Source organism: Schistocerca americana, chromosome 3 (assembly GCF_021461395.2).
Source record: "Schistocerca americana isolate TAMUIC-IGC-003095 chromosome 3, iqSchAmer2.1, whole genome shotgun sequence".
Lineage (NCBI taxonomy): Eukaryota > Metazoa > Arthropoda > Insecta > Orthoptera > Acrididae > Schistocerca > Schistocerca americana.
Window position 1 is genome coordinate 414,873,603 of NC_060121.1, and position 15,753 is coordinate 414,889,355.

The 15,753-nt window shown below is 44.6% G+C and overlaps 1 protein-coding gene across 1 annotated transcript in view; it reads right to left on the minus strand.

Moving 5' to 3' along the window:
- The window catches only part of LOC124606784 (echinoderm microtubule-associated protein-like CG42247), a 340,411-nt gene that overhangs the window by 168,487 nt on the left and 156,171 nt on the right, over positions 1-15,753 (minus strand). The window contains exon 5 of the mRNA XM_047138847.1: positions 6,509-6,653. Within this exon, the coding sequence (XP_046994803.1) occupies positions 6,509-6,653 (145 nt within the window). The remainder of the gene's footprint in view (positions 1-6,508; positions 6,654-15,753) is intronic.

Sequence of the window (15,753 nt, forward strand, 5' to 3'; positions counted from 1 at the left end):
GACCGTCGGAGTACCGTTTTCCCCTCTTTCTGCTGCGCCAGCCACTGCGTGGAAGCTAGACTAACGTGTATGACTCGTGCTTCGGCCGACCTGCGCGAAATGGATATTTTCTCTAAATGCCTGGCCGTTCGGAGCCCCCACTTCTGTCAATTTCATGTCTGACCAAGCCCTCCATATAAGTAAATTTGGACGAAATCAGTGATAACGAGTAGGCGCGGTCCCCTTATAAAATAGATTATTGCGTGTTTTCTTTCTGTCCTTTTACAGTTTGGTATTTATATTTTATATAATATTTCTTGCCCCCTTCATTGTAAGATTGATTACATTAAAAGAGGCAGGTTATTTTACCGTTTCTTTTATTGTGTTGGATACTAAGTTTAGCATTTTGGAAAACTGAGCGCTGAATACCATAGTTGCATGGTTTCGTGTATGTTCTCAGAGTTGTTGGGAATGGTAAAAAAATTATTTAAGACTTTCTGAGTATTTACACCCGCACAACCCCCAGTCACTTTATACTTCCACTGTTATCTCCACTACAGCAAAAATACTCAGAAAAATATATCTAAGCAGACTACGAAATGTTTATCGGTGGAGTTCAGGTTCACTCTAATATGAGGTAAGAAACAAGTACTCACACGCGTACAGCATCTCAGGTTGTTCCAGATGTGATATTACATTTCCAGCAGACACACATTTCTGATTTGTCGAACTACTCTCTCTCTCTCTCTCTCTCTCTCTCTCTCTCTCTCACTCACTCACTCCCTCTCTCTCTCTGTTTGGTTGGTTGATTTGAGGAAGGGGACCAAACAACAAAATCATCGCTCCCATCTCTCCCAACGCTCTCTCTCTCTCTCTGTCTCGCTCGCTCTCTATCGCTGTCTCCCTTCCCCCCTCCCCTATGAAACAGCTATGCTGTACTAATATACACGCTAAACGACGCACCACGAGGGAATTATGCGAATGGAACTGAAATCGATAGACGTGATGCAGATGTACTGACAAAGAAATTATTACAATTTCAGAAAAATTAGATTATTTATTCATGAGAAAAAGCTTCGCAAACTGAGGAAGTGAATATTGCGTTGTTCCACCTCTGGCCTTTACGCAAGCAGTAACTGGGCTTGGTATTGATTGATATAGTCGTTGGATGTCCACCTGAGGGATATCATGCCAAGTTCTGTCGAAATGGCGCATTAGTTCATCAAACTCCTGAGCTGGTTGAAGGACCCTGCCAGTAACGCTATAGACGTTCTCAATCGAGAAGAGGTTCGGCGACGTCGCTGGCCAAGGTAGGATTTGGCAAGCCGAAGACGTGCAGCAGAAACTATCGCCGTGTGCAGACGGGCGTTGTCTTGCTGAAATGTGGGCCCAGGATGGCTCACCATGAAGGGCGACAAAACGGGGCGAGCCGGCCGGAGTGGCCGAGCGGTTCTAGGCGCTAGAGTCTGGAACAGCGCGACCGCTACGGTCGCAGGTTCGAATCCTGGGCATGAATGTGTGTGATGTCCTTAGGTTAGTTAGGTTTAAGTAGTTCTAAGTTCTAGGGGACTGATGACCTCAGAAGTTAAGTCCCATAGTGCTCCGAGCCATTTGAACCATTTGAAAACAGGGCGAAGAATATCGTCGACATACCGCTGTACCTTAAGGACGTCGCGGATAACGACGAAAGGGCTCCTGCTGTGAAATGAAATGTCATCCCAGACCATCGCTCCTGGCTATCGGGTCGTATGCCGGGCGACTGTCAGGTTGGTATCCCACCGCTGTTCGGGACGTCTCCAGACACGTCTTCGTCTGCAATCTTATTGACTGTTGTAGAACTGTCTTTAGTGATGAGTCTCACTTCGAACTAAGTCCCCAGACCAGAGAAGACGTGTCTCGAGACGCTCTGGGCAGCGGCGAGATACCTACACGACTGTCCCCCGCGTACGGCCCGCCAACAGGGAGTGATGGTCATGGGTGTCATTTCATTTTATAGCCGAACCCTTTTTGGTTGTCATCCGCGGTACCCTTGCAGCGCAACGGTACGTCAACGATATCGTACTCCCTGTTTTGTTGACCTTCATGGCAAGCCATCGTGGGCTTACATTTCGACAAGATAATGGCCTTCCACACACGAATTTCTACAGCTTGTCTCCATGCAGGCCCAACCTCACCTTGGCCAACAAGGTCGCCCGATCTCTCTCCAATTGAGAAGTTTGGAGCACTATGGACAGGATCCCCCAACAAGGTCGGAATTTTGACGACCTAACGCGCCAATTGGACAGAATTTGTCACTATGTCCTTCTGGAGGACAAATATGTCAATCAGTGCCAAGCCGAATAACTGCTTGTATAAAGGCCAGAAGTGAACCAACGCATTATTATAAATAAACTGGAAGCAGTCTTGATCGCTTAAGTTTTTTAATGGTGACCGCTTTCGATCTTTTTATCAGACCGTCTTCGGACCAACAATAAACAGGAATTGATAAGAACACATAAAGGACGAAATCATATATTCATCAAGCAGTAAATAACGCTGATATACCGTGAACGTCTGCCGGAGGCAATGGCGCATGGCAATTCTCTTGTTTGTGGCTGGTGGTGTACTGCACGTGAAGAACACCAGCCACTATTTAAATACATGAAGCCCCGCCCACCGTCTCCGGCATTACGTCACGGATAGCCAGTCACGTAAGTTGCATTTCTGCCGCTTAAGAAAGTAACGTGGTAGTTACTTTAAGTCATTATTACCATCTATAGGACTTATAAAACACGCTAAAATCTTATAGCTTATAAAATATTGTGTAAAAAGGTAATTACTGCGACCTAAACAGTGTGGCCCTCTATCATGTACTGTTATCGATCAACGCAAAGATGATGGCAACGACGCCACTGTAGTAACCCTGGCTACCTACTCGTCTTACTAGGGCCAAAGATGATAGCAAGGATGCCACTCTAGTAACCATGGCTACCTACTCGTCTTACTAGGGCCAAAGAGGCTGTAATGCTATTGTAAATATAATACTGCCATTAATTTGTATATTTTAAAATTTTTTGTTCCATAATTATTTTGAAAAATTAAGCAAATACAATAAGGAGAGTAAGCTTGTGGTAAGTGTATTTTATCTGTTTAAAATAACCTCTTTGACGTTGGCGGCATAATTGTATTAAAACATATTTTGTAAATAATTATGTAATATTTCAAGTAAAACTGTAATTAATTATGTCAATTTTGTATATATATGCTGTCATGCAATTGTAAATGGTTCATACGTAGGTATTTTGTAAGCAGAAGTGTAAATTGAAAAGGTGTAGGGATCATGGATATAACGGAACTCCGTTCTGTGGTGGAATGGAAAAATGGTGGGGCGCGCGAGTGAGAATTGGCGCGCAAGTGGCATATACAGTGGTGAACACGCAGTATGTTGGTCAAGCACTAGAGGCCCGAGTTTACCTGCAAGACTGGGTTTTGGCCTCGGACGTGTTCTACATGACTGGCGCAGTACGGCAACAAATTAATAGCTCAGAAATTTGCAATTTTATCGTCGCCACCAAGATGGTTCAAATGGCTCTGAGCACTATGGGACCCAACTGCTGAGGTCATTAGTCCCCTAGAACTTAGAACAAGTTAAACCTAACTAACCTAAGGACATCACAAACATCCATGCCCGAGGCAGGATTCGAACCTGCGACCGTAGCGGTCTTGCGGTTCCAGACTGCAGCGCCTTTAACCGCACGGCCACTTCGGCCTCGCCACCAAGAGGAAGACAAAGCTGTGTACATTAAGACCCGTACCTGCGCAATGTTACTACGCAGCACCACCTCACGCCAACTTCGACATCAGTAACAGGCAAAGTACTTTATTTAGAAGTTTATCACAGTATGAACCATCCATCTTCAATCAGTGGAATATAAGTGTTAAATGTACCTTTTTGTTTAACCGTGATTTTTCCTATGTCATTTACCTCAGTAGAGTCCTTACCTAAACGAATTTATTGAGTATCATGATGTTTATGGAAGTTCGAATAATAGTAAATTACTGGAAAGAGTACTGTTTTGGTAGTAAATTCTGAAAATCACTATTAAATACTAAAGTTTGCACGTATCAATTTAAGGGCCACCACTTTGCGAGACCATGAGGATAAGTTTTCATTAGTATTTCTGAAAGTAAAGTAACATAATTGTTTAACTGCAATAATCTTAACAGTAATTGTTCGTGTTGCTTCTCCATGTCAAAGAAAGCCAGACAAATATTGGCGTTAGTAAAATGGTAACAAATAACAGTCCTAAAGAAATGAAATATAGTCGTGTTAAATAATAGTTTTGTTCATATGAATGATAGCTATAAGTTTTATATTTTTTATCCTTGTTGAAACATATGTGTATCTTCTTTAAATAATTACTGAAGTATAGTGATAAATTCAATAAGTAACATAAAGTGGGATTAATAGTACTTACTGCCAAGTGACCGTAGTAAGTGAAAGTAGTTATTTATTCAGTGTCGAAAACTGACTTCATCTTTTTGTATAGACACTGTGCCCGATTTGGGCTGGCGGCCGTTTTATTAAGCGAAACAGTTTATTGTTATAACAGGCTTTGTCTGATAAAAGGTTTCCAAAAGTAATTATTCTCACTGATTTTACCACAAACTGTATGATTCGGAGAAAAATAGTTCGATACTGGTAATTGGGTTGAATACGGTTAAATTCTCTCTCCGAGAGTCGATGGTTTGGAGTGCTAGTGCTGCGTGATTTTGTGGTGGTGTTCCTGCCGCTACTTGCTGCACAGTTCTGACATTCCGAATCGCGGATCTTCCGTCTTTACAGTGGTAGAACTTAAACGTTCTGGTACCGTATTCACGAGAACACGAAAGTACCGTTGCAAGGCTACCTGTTGAGAAAGCGTTCTGGTCGCTCTAAGGTTGCCAGGGAGACCTAACGAAGGTCGATCAGTAAGTACATGATATGAGTAAGTGATATGCACATGAGTTCCTGTTACCATTAACATTTTAATTGAAAGACATCTCGTCAAAATAACTTCTAAACTGTTACGTCTGATATGCGATTTCAGTAGTGGAATGTTACAGAAATTTTATAAAGTAGGAGCTTTATTACCGTTACGGTCGTTGGTCTGCATAGGATGCAACGCGATGGCTATCAAGAGCATAAAATTAATGACATTGTGCCAATAATCGTGGGCGGGGCTTCATGTATTTAGCTAGCGGCTGGTGTTCTTCACATGCAGTACACCACCAGCCACAAACAAGAGGATTGCCACGCGCCACCGCCTGCGGCAGACATTCATGGTATATCAGAGTTATTTAGTGCTTGATGAATATATGATTTCGTCCTTTATATGCTCATATCAGTTCCTGTTTATTGCAGGTCCAAAGATGATCTGATGAAAAAATCGAAACCTGTCACCATTAATAAAGTTAAGCGATCAAGACTGCTTCCAGTTTATTTATAATAATTACAGATCGCTGTTTTTCTATATAAGAACTATGTTCTTTAATGGGTGTAGGACGTCAAACGGGCCGACTTGAAGCAGGAGAGGCAACACAGGACATTTTAATTTCCACTGTCTACACTTTTACAAATAAATTTATAAAACTTTGTCAGCATTACCAGCAAGGATTCAGGATTCACACTCATAGCAGTGGAAGTTCACAAACGTGACAAAATATTTTTTTTTACATGTGAAATTTCATCATTTTTTTCAGTTACTGTTGGCAGAATTTGATGCTGTAGGTAAACTTTTCTTCATAAGCAGGAGAGACCCTTCGATGAATTTTGCACAGCATACAAACCATATTTACAGGTGTATGAAACTCTATAATTTATTTAATTTATGAAAAAATGAATATGCTTTTACATTTTAAACTTCATGTTTAGAAAAAACTCAAATTTTATAGTTAATTATCTCAATTTTTACCACAGTTTTTAATAAATTTGGAAAATTCTACAGTTTCATACACCTGTAACTATGGTTCGTATGCTGTGCAAAATTCATCGAAAAATCTCTCCTAGTTGTGAAGAAAAGTGTACCTATAGGAACAAATGCAACCAATAATAAGCGAAAAACAGATGAAATTTCAGATATAAGAAAAAATTATTTTGTTACGGTTTTGAACTTCCACTGCTATGGGTGTGAATCCCGAATCCTTCCTGGTCATGCTGAAAAAGTTTTATAAATTTATTTGTATAAGTATAGATAGTGGAAATTAAAATGTCCTGTAGTGCCTCTCCTGCTCCAAGTCAGCCCGTTTGACGTCCTACCTCCCTTAAAATGTTCAACGCATTATTGACTTGCTGAATTTGTGATGCTATTTCTCTCGACTAAATCACCCAAGTTTTCTGAAATTCTAATGATTTATTTGTTTGTACACGTAAGAGTACATCACATCTATCGATTTCCGTCCCTTTCGGATAATTCCTTCATGGTGCGGCTTTTTTTTCCGCTACCGTTGCAGGCAGCCAGCAGGCAGACGCAGCGCGCCTGCTGCTGGCCAGGCGGTCGTGCAAGGATACACCCAGGCGAGCTGGAGGCGCTTCTCGGGCGGCGCGGTGTCGCTGGGCGGGTGGTGCAGCGGCGGGTAGAAGGTGCGCCGCATCCCGCGGATCGTCACGCGGATCGGCTCCTCTTTCAGCACCTCCAGCAGCGTGTAGTCGGACACTGCAACACGCACGTCATCTCACTGCAGTCGCACCTCCCCAAAATGCCGCTGGAAACTGCACATGGTGACTCACGTGTGTGGACCAACCGGTTCCTACTACATACTGTGTTTTTCTATATGAAATACAGTGCAGTAGACTTGTTGGAGTCTCATTAGAAAAAATCGTGTAGTAATAAAACGTTACTCGTCCACCCTCGGAGCTTCCGTAGGCTCAAACGATGTCCAGCTCGATGCCGCGACAAGAACCCACGACCTCTCAGTGCTGAGTTGCGAAGAATTTCTCCACAGATTGATCTGGAAACATTTATTCTCGAGCATAATTAATTATCTACGCTTCTACACATGTAAAATCAGTTTAAATGTTGTGTTGTTTGTATTAGGTGATGGACTGAATGTTGCAACTACACCAATATCGAGACTCGAACTCGGGACCTTTGCCTTTCGCAGGCAATTGCTCTACCAACTGAGCTACCAAAGCACAACTCACGCCCCGTTCTCACAGCTTTACTTTTGCCAGTACCTCGTCTCCTATCTGGCAGGAAGTTTCATATCAGCGCACACTCCGCTGCAGAGTGAAAATCTCATTCTGGAACTACACCAATAGCACAACTTTCAACAAATTTTGTGAGTAGTGTTGAAGAAGCGTGTAACTTTTATTACTTTACAGAAGAAATAAGAAGGAAAACGCTCTATGTACTCTTTTGAAAATTCCTCCTGTACGCAGCAACTTCACAGGAAGAACTGCACTACTGGTTATGTCAAACATTATCAAGAACTGCTACTACCTAAAATTTGATAGCAGTAACATACATGACAAACTGTGTACTATGTTGTAGGAATTATTTCAGATCCTGTCGTCTTAACTGACAAGCCTGTCATTGCTATAGAAGTGCATAATATAAGTAGACTTATATTGCTGTTATTTTTGTACAGTCATCATTTTGAAGAAATCGATGCACATGCAGTTGTTTGTTCCTCTATAACAGATGCCACTGATGATAGGCTATGAACCCAAGAACTGGTTTTGGGAAATAAAACCTTCCTAGGGCAGCTCTTGGTGTACAGAAGATTTCTTTAAATGTACAGGGTGGTCCATTGATAGTGACCGGGCCAAATATCTCACGAAATAAGCGTCAAACGAAAAACCTACAAGGAACGAAACTTGTCTAGCTTGAAGGGGGAAACCAGATGGCGTTATGGTTAGCCCGCTAGATGGCGCTGCCATAGGTCAAACGGACATCAACTGCGTTTTTGTAAATAATAACCCCCATTTTTATTACATATTCGTGTAGTAAGTGAAGAAATATGAATGTTTTAGTTGGACCACTTTTTTCGCTTTGTGATAGATGACACTGTAATAGTCACAAACGTATAAGTACGTGGTATCACATAACATTCCGCCAGTGCCGAAGGTATTTGCTTCGTGATACATTACTCGTGTTAATATTGACTGTTTACTAATTGCGGAAAAGGTCGATATTGTGTTGATGTATGGCTATTGTGATCAAAATGCCCAACGGGCGTGCGCTATATATGCTGCTCGGTATCCTGGACGACATCATCCAAGTGTCTGGACCGTTCGCCGGATAGTAACGTTATTTAAGGAAACGGGAAGTGTTTAACCACATGTGAAACGTCAACCACGATCTGCAACAAATGATGATGCCAAATTAGGTGTTTTAGCTGATGTCTCGGCTAATTCGCACATCAGTAGCAAACAAATTGCGCGAGAATCGGGAATCTCCAAAACGTCGGTGTTGAGAATGCTACATCAACATCGACTGCACCCGTACCATATTTCTATGCATCAGGAATTGCATGGCGACGACTTTGAACGTCGTGTACAGTTCTGCCACTGGGCACAAGAGAAGTTACGGGACGATAACAGATTTCTTGCACGCGTTCTGTTTAGCGACGAAGTGTCATTCACCAACAACGGTAACGTAAACTGGCATAATATGCACTATTGGGCAACGGAAAATCCACGATGGCTGCGACAAGTGGAACATCAGCGACCCTGGCGGGTTAATGTATGGTGCGGCATTATGGGAGGAAGGATAATTGGCCCCCATTTTATCGATGGCAATCTAAATGGTGCAATGTATGCTGATTTCCTACGTAATGTTCTACCGATGTTACTACAAGATGTTTCACTGCATGACAGAATGGCGATGTACTTCCAACATGATGGATGTCCGGCACATAGCTCGCGTGCGGTTGAAGCGGTATTGAATAGCATATTTCATGACAGGTGGATTGGTCGTCGAAGCACCATACCATGGTTCGCACGTTCACCGGATCTGACGTCCCCGGATTTCTTTCTGTGGGGAAAGTTGAAGGATATTTGCTATCGTGGTTCACCGACAACGCCTGACAACATGCGTCAGCGCATTGTCAATGCAAGTGCGAACATTGAGGAAAGCGAACTACTCGCTGTTGAGAGGAATTTCGTTACACGTATTGACAAATGCATTGAGGTTGACGGACATAATTTTGAGCATTTATTGCATTAATGTGGTATTTACAGGTAATCACTCTGTAACAGCATGCGTTCTCAGAACTGATAAGTTCACAAAGATACATGTATCACATTGGAACAACCGAAATAAAATGTTCAAACGTACCTACGTTCTGTATTTTAATTTAAAAAACCTACCTGCTACCAACTGTTCGTCTATAATTGTGAGCCATATGTTTTTGCCAGCGCCACCTATCACAAAGCGAAAAAAGTGGTCCGACTAAAACATTCATATTTCTTCACGTACTACACGAATATGTTATAAAAATGGGGGTTCCTATTTTTAAAAAAACGCAGTTGACATCCGCTTGACCTATGGCAGCGCCATCTAGCGGGCCAACCATAGCGCCATCTGGTTTCCCCCTTCAAGCTAGACAAGTTTTGTTCTTTGTAGTTTTTTCGGTTGACGCTTATTTCGTGGGATATTTGGCCCGGTCATGATCAATGGACCACCCTGTACACCTGAAAGTTGTGGAGCACGGAGCACCTAGCAATGAAGATTTTTAAGTCAGTATTTTTTAAAAGAAGAGGCCTTTGACTCGGAAACAGTAAGATGACTTTAAATCACCTACATTCGATTTACTTTCAGTAATTATCGTACTTGCTATTTTCCTTGCGTTATGTTCCAGTATTATTTAGATATCTACACTCCTGGAAATGGAAAAAAGAACACATTGACACCGGTGTGTCAGACCCACCATACTTGCTCTGGACACTGCGAGAGGGCTGTACAAGCAATCATCACACGCACGGCACAGCGGACACACCAGGAACCGCGGTGTTGGCCGTCGAATGGCGCTAGCTGCGCAGCATTTGTGCACCGCCGCCGTCAGTGTCAGCCAGTTTGACGTGGCATATGGAGCTCCATCGCAGTCTTTAACACTGGTAGCATGCCGCGACAGCGTGGACGTGAACCGTATGTGCAGTTGACGGACTTTGAGCGAGGGCGTATAGTGGGCATGCGGGAGGCCGGGTGGACGTACCGCCGAATTGCTCAACACGTGGGGCGTGAGGTCTCCACAGTACATCGATGTTGTCGCCAGTGGTCGGCGGAAGGTGCACGTGCCCGTCGACCTGGGACCGGACCGCAGCGGCACACGGATGCACGCCAAGACCGTAGGATCCTAAGCAGTGTCGTAGGGGACCGCACCGCCACTTCCCAGCAAATTAGGGACACTGTTGCTCTTGGGGTATCGGCGAGGACCATTCGCAACCGTCTCCATGAAGCTGGGCTACGGTCCCGCACACCGTTAGGCCGCCTTCCGCTCACGCCCCAACATCGTGCAGCCCGCCTCCAGTGGTGTCGCGACAGGCGTGAATGGAGGGACGAATGGAGACGTGTCGTCTTCAGCGATGAGAGTCGCTTCTGCCTTGGTGCCAATGATGGTCGTATGCGTGTTTGGCGCCGTGCAGGTGAGCGCCACAATGAGGACTGCATACGACCGAGGCACACAGGGCCAACACCCGGCATCATGGTGTGGGGAGCGATCTCCTACACTGGCCGTACACCACTGGTGATCGTCGAGGGGACACTGAATAGTGCACGGTACATCCAAACCGTCATCGAACCCATCGTTCTACCATTCCCAGACCGGCAAGGGAACTTGCTGTTCCAACAGGACAATGCACGTCCGCATGTATCCCGTGCCACCCAACGTGCTCTAGAAGGTGTAAGTCAACTACCCTGGCCAGCAAGATCTCCGGATCTGTCCCCCATTGAGCATGTTTGGGACTGGATGAAGCGTCGTCTCACGCGGTCTGCACGTCCAGCACGAACGCTGGTCCAACTGAGGCGCCAGGTGGAAATGGCATGGCAAGCCGTTCCACAGGACTACATCCAGCATCTCTACGATCGTCTCCATGGGAGAATAGCAGCCTGCATTGCTGCGAAAGGTGGATATACACTGTACTAGTGCCGACATTGTGCATGCTCTGTTGCCTGTGTCTATGTGCCTGTGGTTCTGTCAGTGTGATCATGTGATGTATCTGACCCCAGGAATGTGTCAATAAAGTTTCCCCTTCCTGGGACAATGAATTCACGGTGTTCTTATTTCAATTTCCAGGAGTGTATGTATTAGGGCTAACTGTGTTGTACTATAGATATTGATTTCTTTAACGAACAGTGTATCCTGTTCTTAATGAGACATGTTTCCTTTCAGATGATCGACTGTATTTTGCAATTAATGGTGTTGGATTACGTATTGAAGGTGATGTAAGCAGAAATCTAGAGTCTGTTAAGAGCCGGGATTGAGGAAATGCTTTTCGTTCTTTCAAACGAAAGTCTGCGACACTAGCATTATTTCTCAAGTTATAACAGCGCTTGATAATACAGACAAGCATTACGGGAAAAGTGCCTCTTTCTATGAAGATTTCTTACTGTGTGTCAAAATGACTCATGACTAGGAACGAGAGGTCAGTGTTCTCCTGTTAAAGAGTACGGGTGATCTACATATAGCCTCCCTCTTTCCTCCCCGTAGCCACACGTTTAGCAGGATATTTACTAAAGCGTTACAGAGACATTTTCATGTTTATAGTCACTCTGAGAGGTTTGCGCGAACTCTTGCCGCAGGGCCAGGAACAGGATACGGCGCATTTGCGACAGCTCGGGCCGTCTTGGGGTGTCACGTAGTGGGTTTTGAGCGGCGTGCTTCCGGATGGGCGCCGTATATATTTCGGCGCTATCGCGGCGCTAATGTATGCATCATGTCCGCCAGCTATTCCGGAGGCAGGCGGTCACGCCACCGCGCAGACCGAGCCCCGCGCGTGGCGGCGACGCGAGAACCGTCTTCTGCCAGACGTGCCCTATTGGATCATGGAAACCGCTGCATTACTCGCATCAACGCTGAGCCTGCGAAGCGCAGAGTGTTCGTGGAGGACGTGTACTACAGCGATGCGATGTTATCACTTTTAAGTTCTTTTGCATACACAGTTGGACTCACTTAGGTGTAGAATATGACCATCTCGTTCTACAGGGTGTTACAAAAAGGTACGGCCAAACTTTCAGGAAACATTCCTCACACACAAATAAACAAAAGATGTTATGTGGACATGTGTCCGGAAACGCTTAATTTCCATGTTAGAGCTCATTTTAGTTTCGTCAGTATGTACTGTACTTCCTCGATTCATCGCCAGTTGGCCCAATTGAAGGAAGGTAATGTTCACTTCGGTGCTTGTGTTTACATGCGACTCATTGCTCTGCAGTACTAGCATCAAGCACATCAGTACGTAGCATCAACAGGTTAGTGTTAATCACGAACGTGGTTTTGTAGTCAGTGCAATGTTTACAAATGTGGAGTTGGCAGATCCCCATTTGATATGTGGATTAGCACGGGGCAATAGCCGTGGCGCGGTACGTTTGTATCGAGACAGATTTCCAGAACGAAGGTGTCCCGACAGGAAGACGTTCGAAGCAATTGATCGGCTTCTCAGGGAGCACGGAACATTCCAGCCTATGACTCGCGACTGGGGAAGACCTAGAACGACGAGGACACCTGCAATGGACGAGGCAATTCTTCGTGCAGTTGACGATAACCCTAATGTCAGCGTCAGAGAAGTTGCTGCTGTACAAGGTAACGTTGACCACGTCACTGTATGGAGAGTGCTACGGGAGAACCAGTTGTTTCCGTACCATGTACAGCGTGTACAGGCATTATCAGCAGCTGATTGGCCTCCACGGGTACACTTCTGCGAATGGTTCATCCAAGAATGTGTCAATCCTCATTTCATTGCAAATGTTCTCTTTACGGATGAGGCTTCATTCCAACGTGATCAAATTGTAAATTTTCACAATCAACATGTGTGTGCTGACGAGAATCCGCACTCAATTGTGCAATCACGTCATCAACAGAGATTTTCTGTGAACGTTTGGGCAGGCATTGTTGGTGATGTCTTGATTGGGCCCCATGTTCTTCCACCTACGCTCAATGGAGCACTTTATCATGATTTCATACGGGATACTCTACCTGTGCTGTTAGAACATGTGCCTTTACAAGTACGACACAACATGTGGTTCATGCACGATGGAGCTCCTGCACATTTCAGTCGAAGTGTTCGTACGCTTCTCAACAACAGATTCGGTGACCGATGGATTGGTAGAGGCGGACCAATTCCATGGGCTCCACGCTCTCCTGACCTCAACCCTCTTGACTTTCATTTATGAGGGCATTTGAAAGCTCTTGTCTACGCAACCCCGGTACCAAATGTAGAGACTCTTCGTGCTCGTATTGTGGACGGCTGTGATGCAATACGCCATTCTCCAGGGCTGCATCAGCGCATCAGGGATTCCATGCGACGGAGGGTGGATGCATGTATCCTCGCTAACGGAGGACATTTTGAACGTTTCCTGTAACAAAGTGTTTGAAGTCATGCTGGTACGTTCTGTTGCTGTGTGTTTCCATTCCATGATTAATGTGATTTGAAGAGAAGTAATAAAATGAGCTCTAACATGGAAAGTAGCTGTTTCCGGACACATGTCCACATAACATATTTTCTCTCTTTCCGTGTGAGGAATGTTTCCTGAAAGTTTGGCCATAGCTTTTTGTAACACTCTGTATAATACGAGGGTCACTCCAAAAGATATGCACACTATTTTTTTAAAATCCATCTTTTATTCTACATGTTTTAAAGTTTTACAGTGTGTAGATATATCCTTTAGGAACAATATTTTCATTTCTCCTCATAATTTCTATCCCTCTCAATTGCTTTACTCCATCTTGGAACCCGCTCCTGTATACCTGCACTGTAAAATTCTGGACCAACCTGTTGGCAGCGTGCACAAGGAAGTCATCATCTTCAAACCTTGTTCCACGAAGAGAGTCTTTCAGTTTCCCAAAGAGATGATAGTCACGTGGAGCCAGGCCAGGACTGTAAGACAGGTGTTTCAGCGTTGTCCATCCAAGTTTTGTGATCACTTCCATGGTTTTTTGACTGACATGTGGCCGTACATTGTCGTGCAACAGCAAAACATCCTGCTTTTGCCTATGTGGTCGAACATGACTCAGTCGAGCTTGAAGTTCCTTCAGTGTCATCATATATGCATCAGAATTTATGGTGGTTCCACTTGGTACGATGTCCACAAGCAAGAGTCCTTCGGAATCGAAAAACACCGCAGCTATAATTTTTCGAGCAGAAGGTGTGGTTTTGAATTTTTTTTCCTTGGGTGAACTGGATTGGATGTGGGTATTTCCCACTGTCTCGTTTTCACAGCACAGGAATTCTATGACAGCACGTTGCTTCTGACGAACGTCAAGTGTAGCAGCCATCTTGAAGACATGCTGTGACGGCGCCACTCACGGGAACAGGTTGAACGAAGTTTGAAAACAAGCTGGAAGGACGTGTCTACACACTGTAAAACTTTCACACATGCTGAATGAAAACTGTATTTTTACAAGAATAGTGTGCATTTCTTTTGGAGTGACCCTAGTATATCGCTGATTTTTGCGAGGAGGTGGAGGAGATTAGTGTTTAACGTCCCGTCGACAACGAGGTCATTAGAGACGGAGCGCAAGCTCGGGTGAGGGAAGGATGGGGAAGGAAACCGGCCGTGCCCTTTCAAAGCAATCATCCCGGCAATTGCCTGTACCGATTTACTGAAACCACGGAAAACCTAAATCAGGATGGCCGGAGACGGGATTGAGCCGTCGTCCTCCCGAATGCGAGTCCAGTGTGATTTTTGCGAGGTATTAAGTCAAGTGGCCTTCGAAAATTTTCTCTAAAATTGCTCTCCACACTTTCTGCACCGCGAGGGTTCTTTTTCTCGCTTCGTAATGGTTAATGTGCAAAAGGGAAAGGTAGTGTTTAACGTCTTGTCAACGACATGGTCGTTAGAGATGGTGCACAACTTCGAGTTCTGGAAGTATGAGCGAGGAAATGGGCTAACTACCAGAGTTGGAACTTAAATAGTGGCAACTATTTATTCACAATCGACACAAAATAGATACATGTTTGCACATGTTACTGTCCTTCAAAGTAGTCACCAGCGTTGTGTAGAACCCGTGGCCAGCGATGTGGAAAGCGTAGTATACCGTTAGCAGAACCTGTTCTGTTGATGGAGCAGTCTACTGCCGGTCGAACCTCTGGAACAGTTCTGAAGCGAATGCCATAAAGTGGTTCCTTCATCTTCGGAAACAAATCAAAGTCACAAGGACTTAAGTCCGCGGAGTATGGTGGGAGTACAGTACTTCCCAGTCCCATCGACCGAACAGAGCTGCCACAATTGGCGCTATATGCGCCCGCACATTGTCGTGCAAAATGATGGGTCGGTTGCGCCGAAAGTGTCGCCGCTTCTTTCGCAAAGTTGGTCGCAGGTGATGCTCCAAAAAACGAACAGTAATACCGTGCTTTGACGGTCTGCCGTGGAGGAACGTAATGCGTTAGGATAGCACTATCACAGGCGTACACGAGAATCACCATAACTTTAGACCGCTCCATTCGCACCATCAACAGAACAGGCTCCGCTAACGGTATACTACGCCTTCCACATCGCTGGCAAAGGGTTCTACACAACGCTGGTGACTGCTTTGAAGGACAGAAACAGGTGAAAACATGTAACTCGTTTGTATCGGTTGTGAATAAATAGTTGC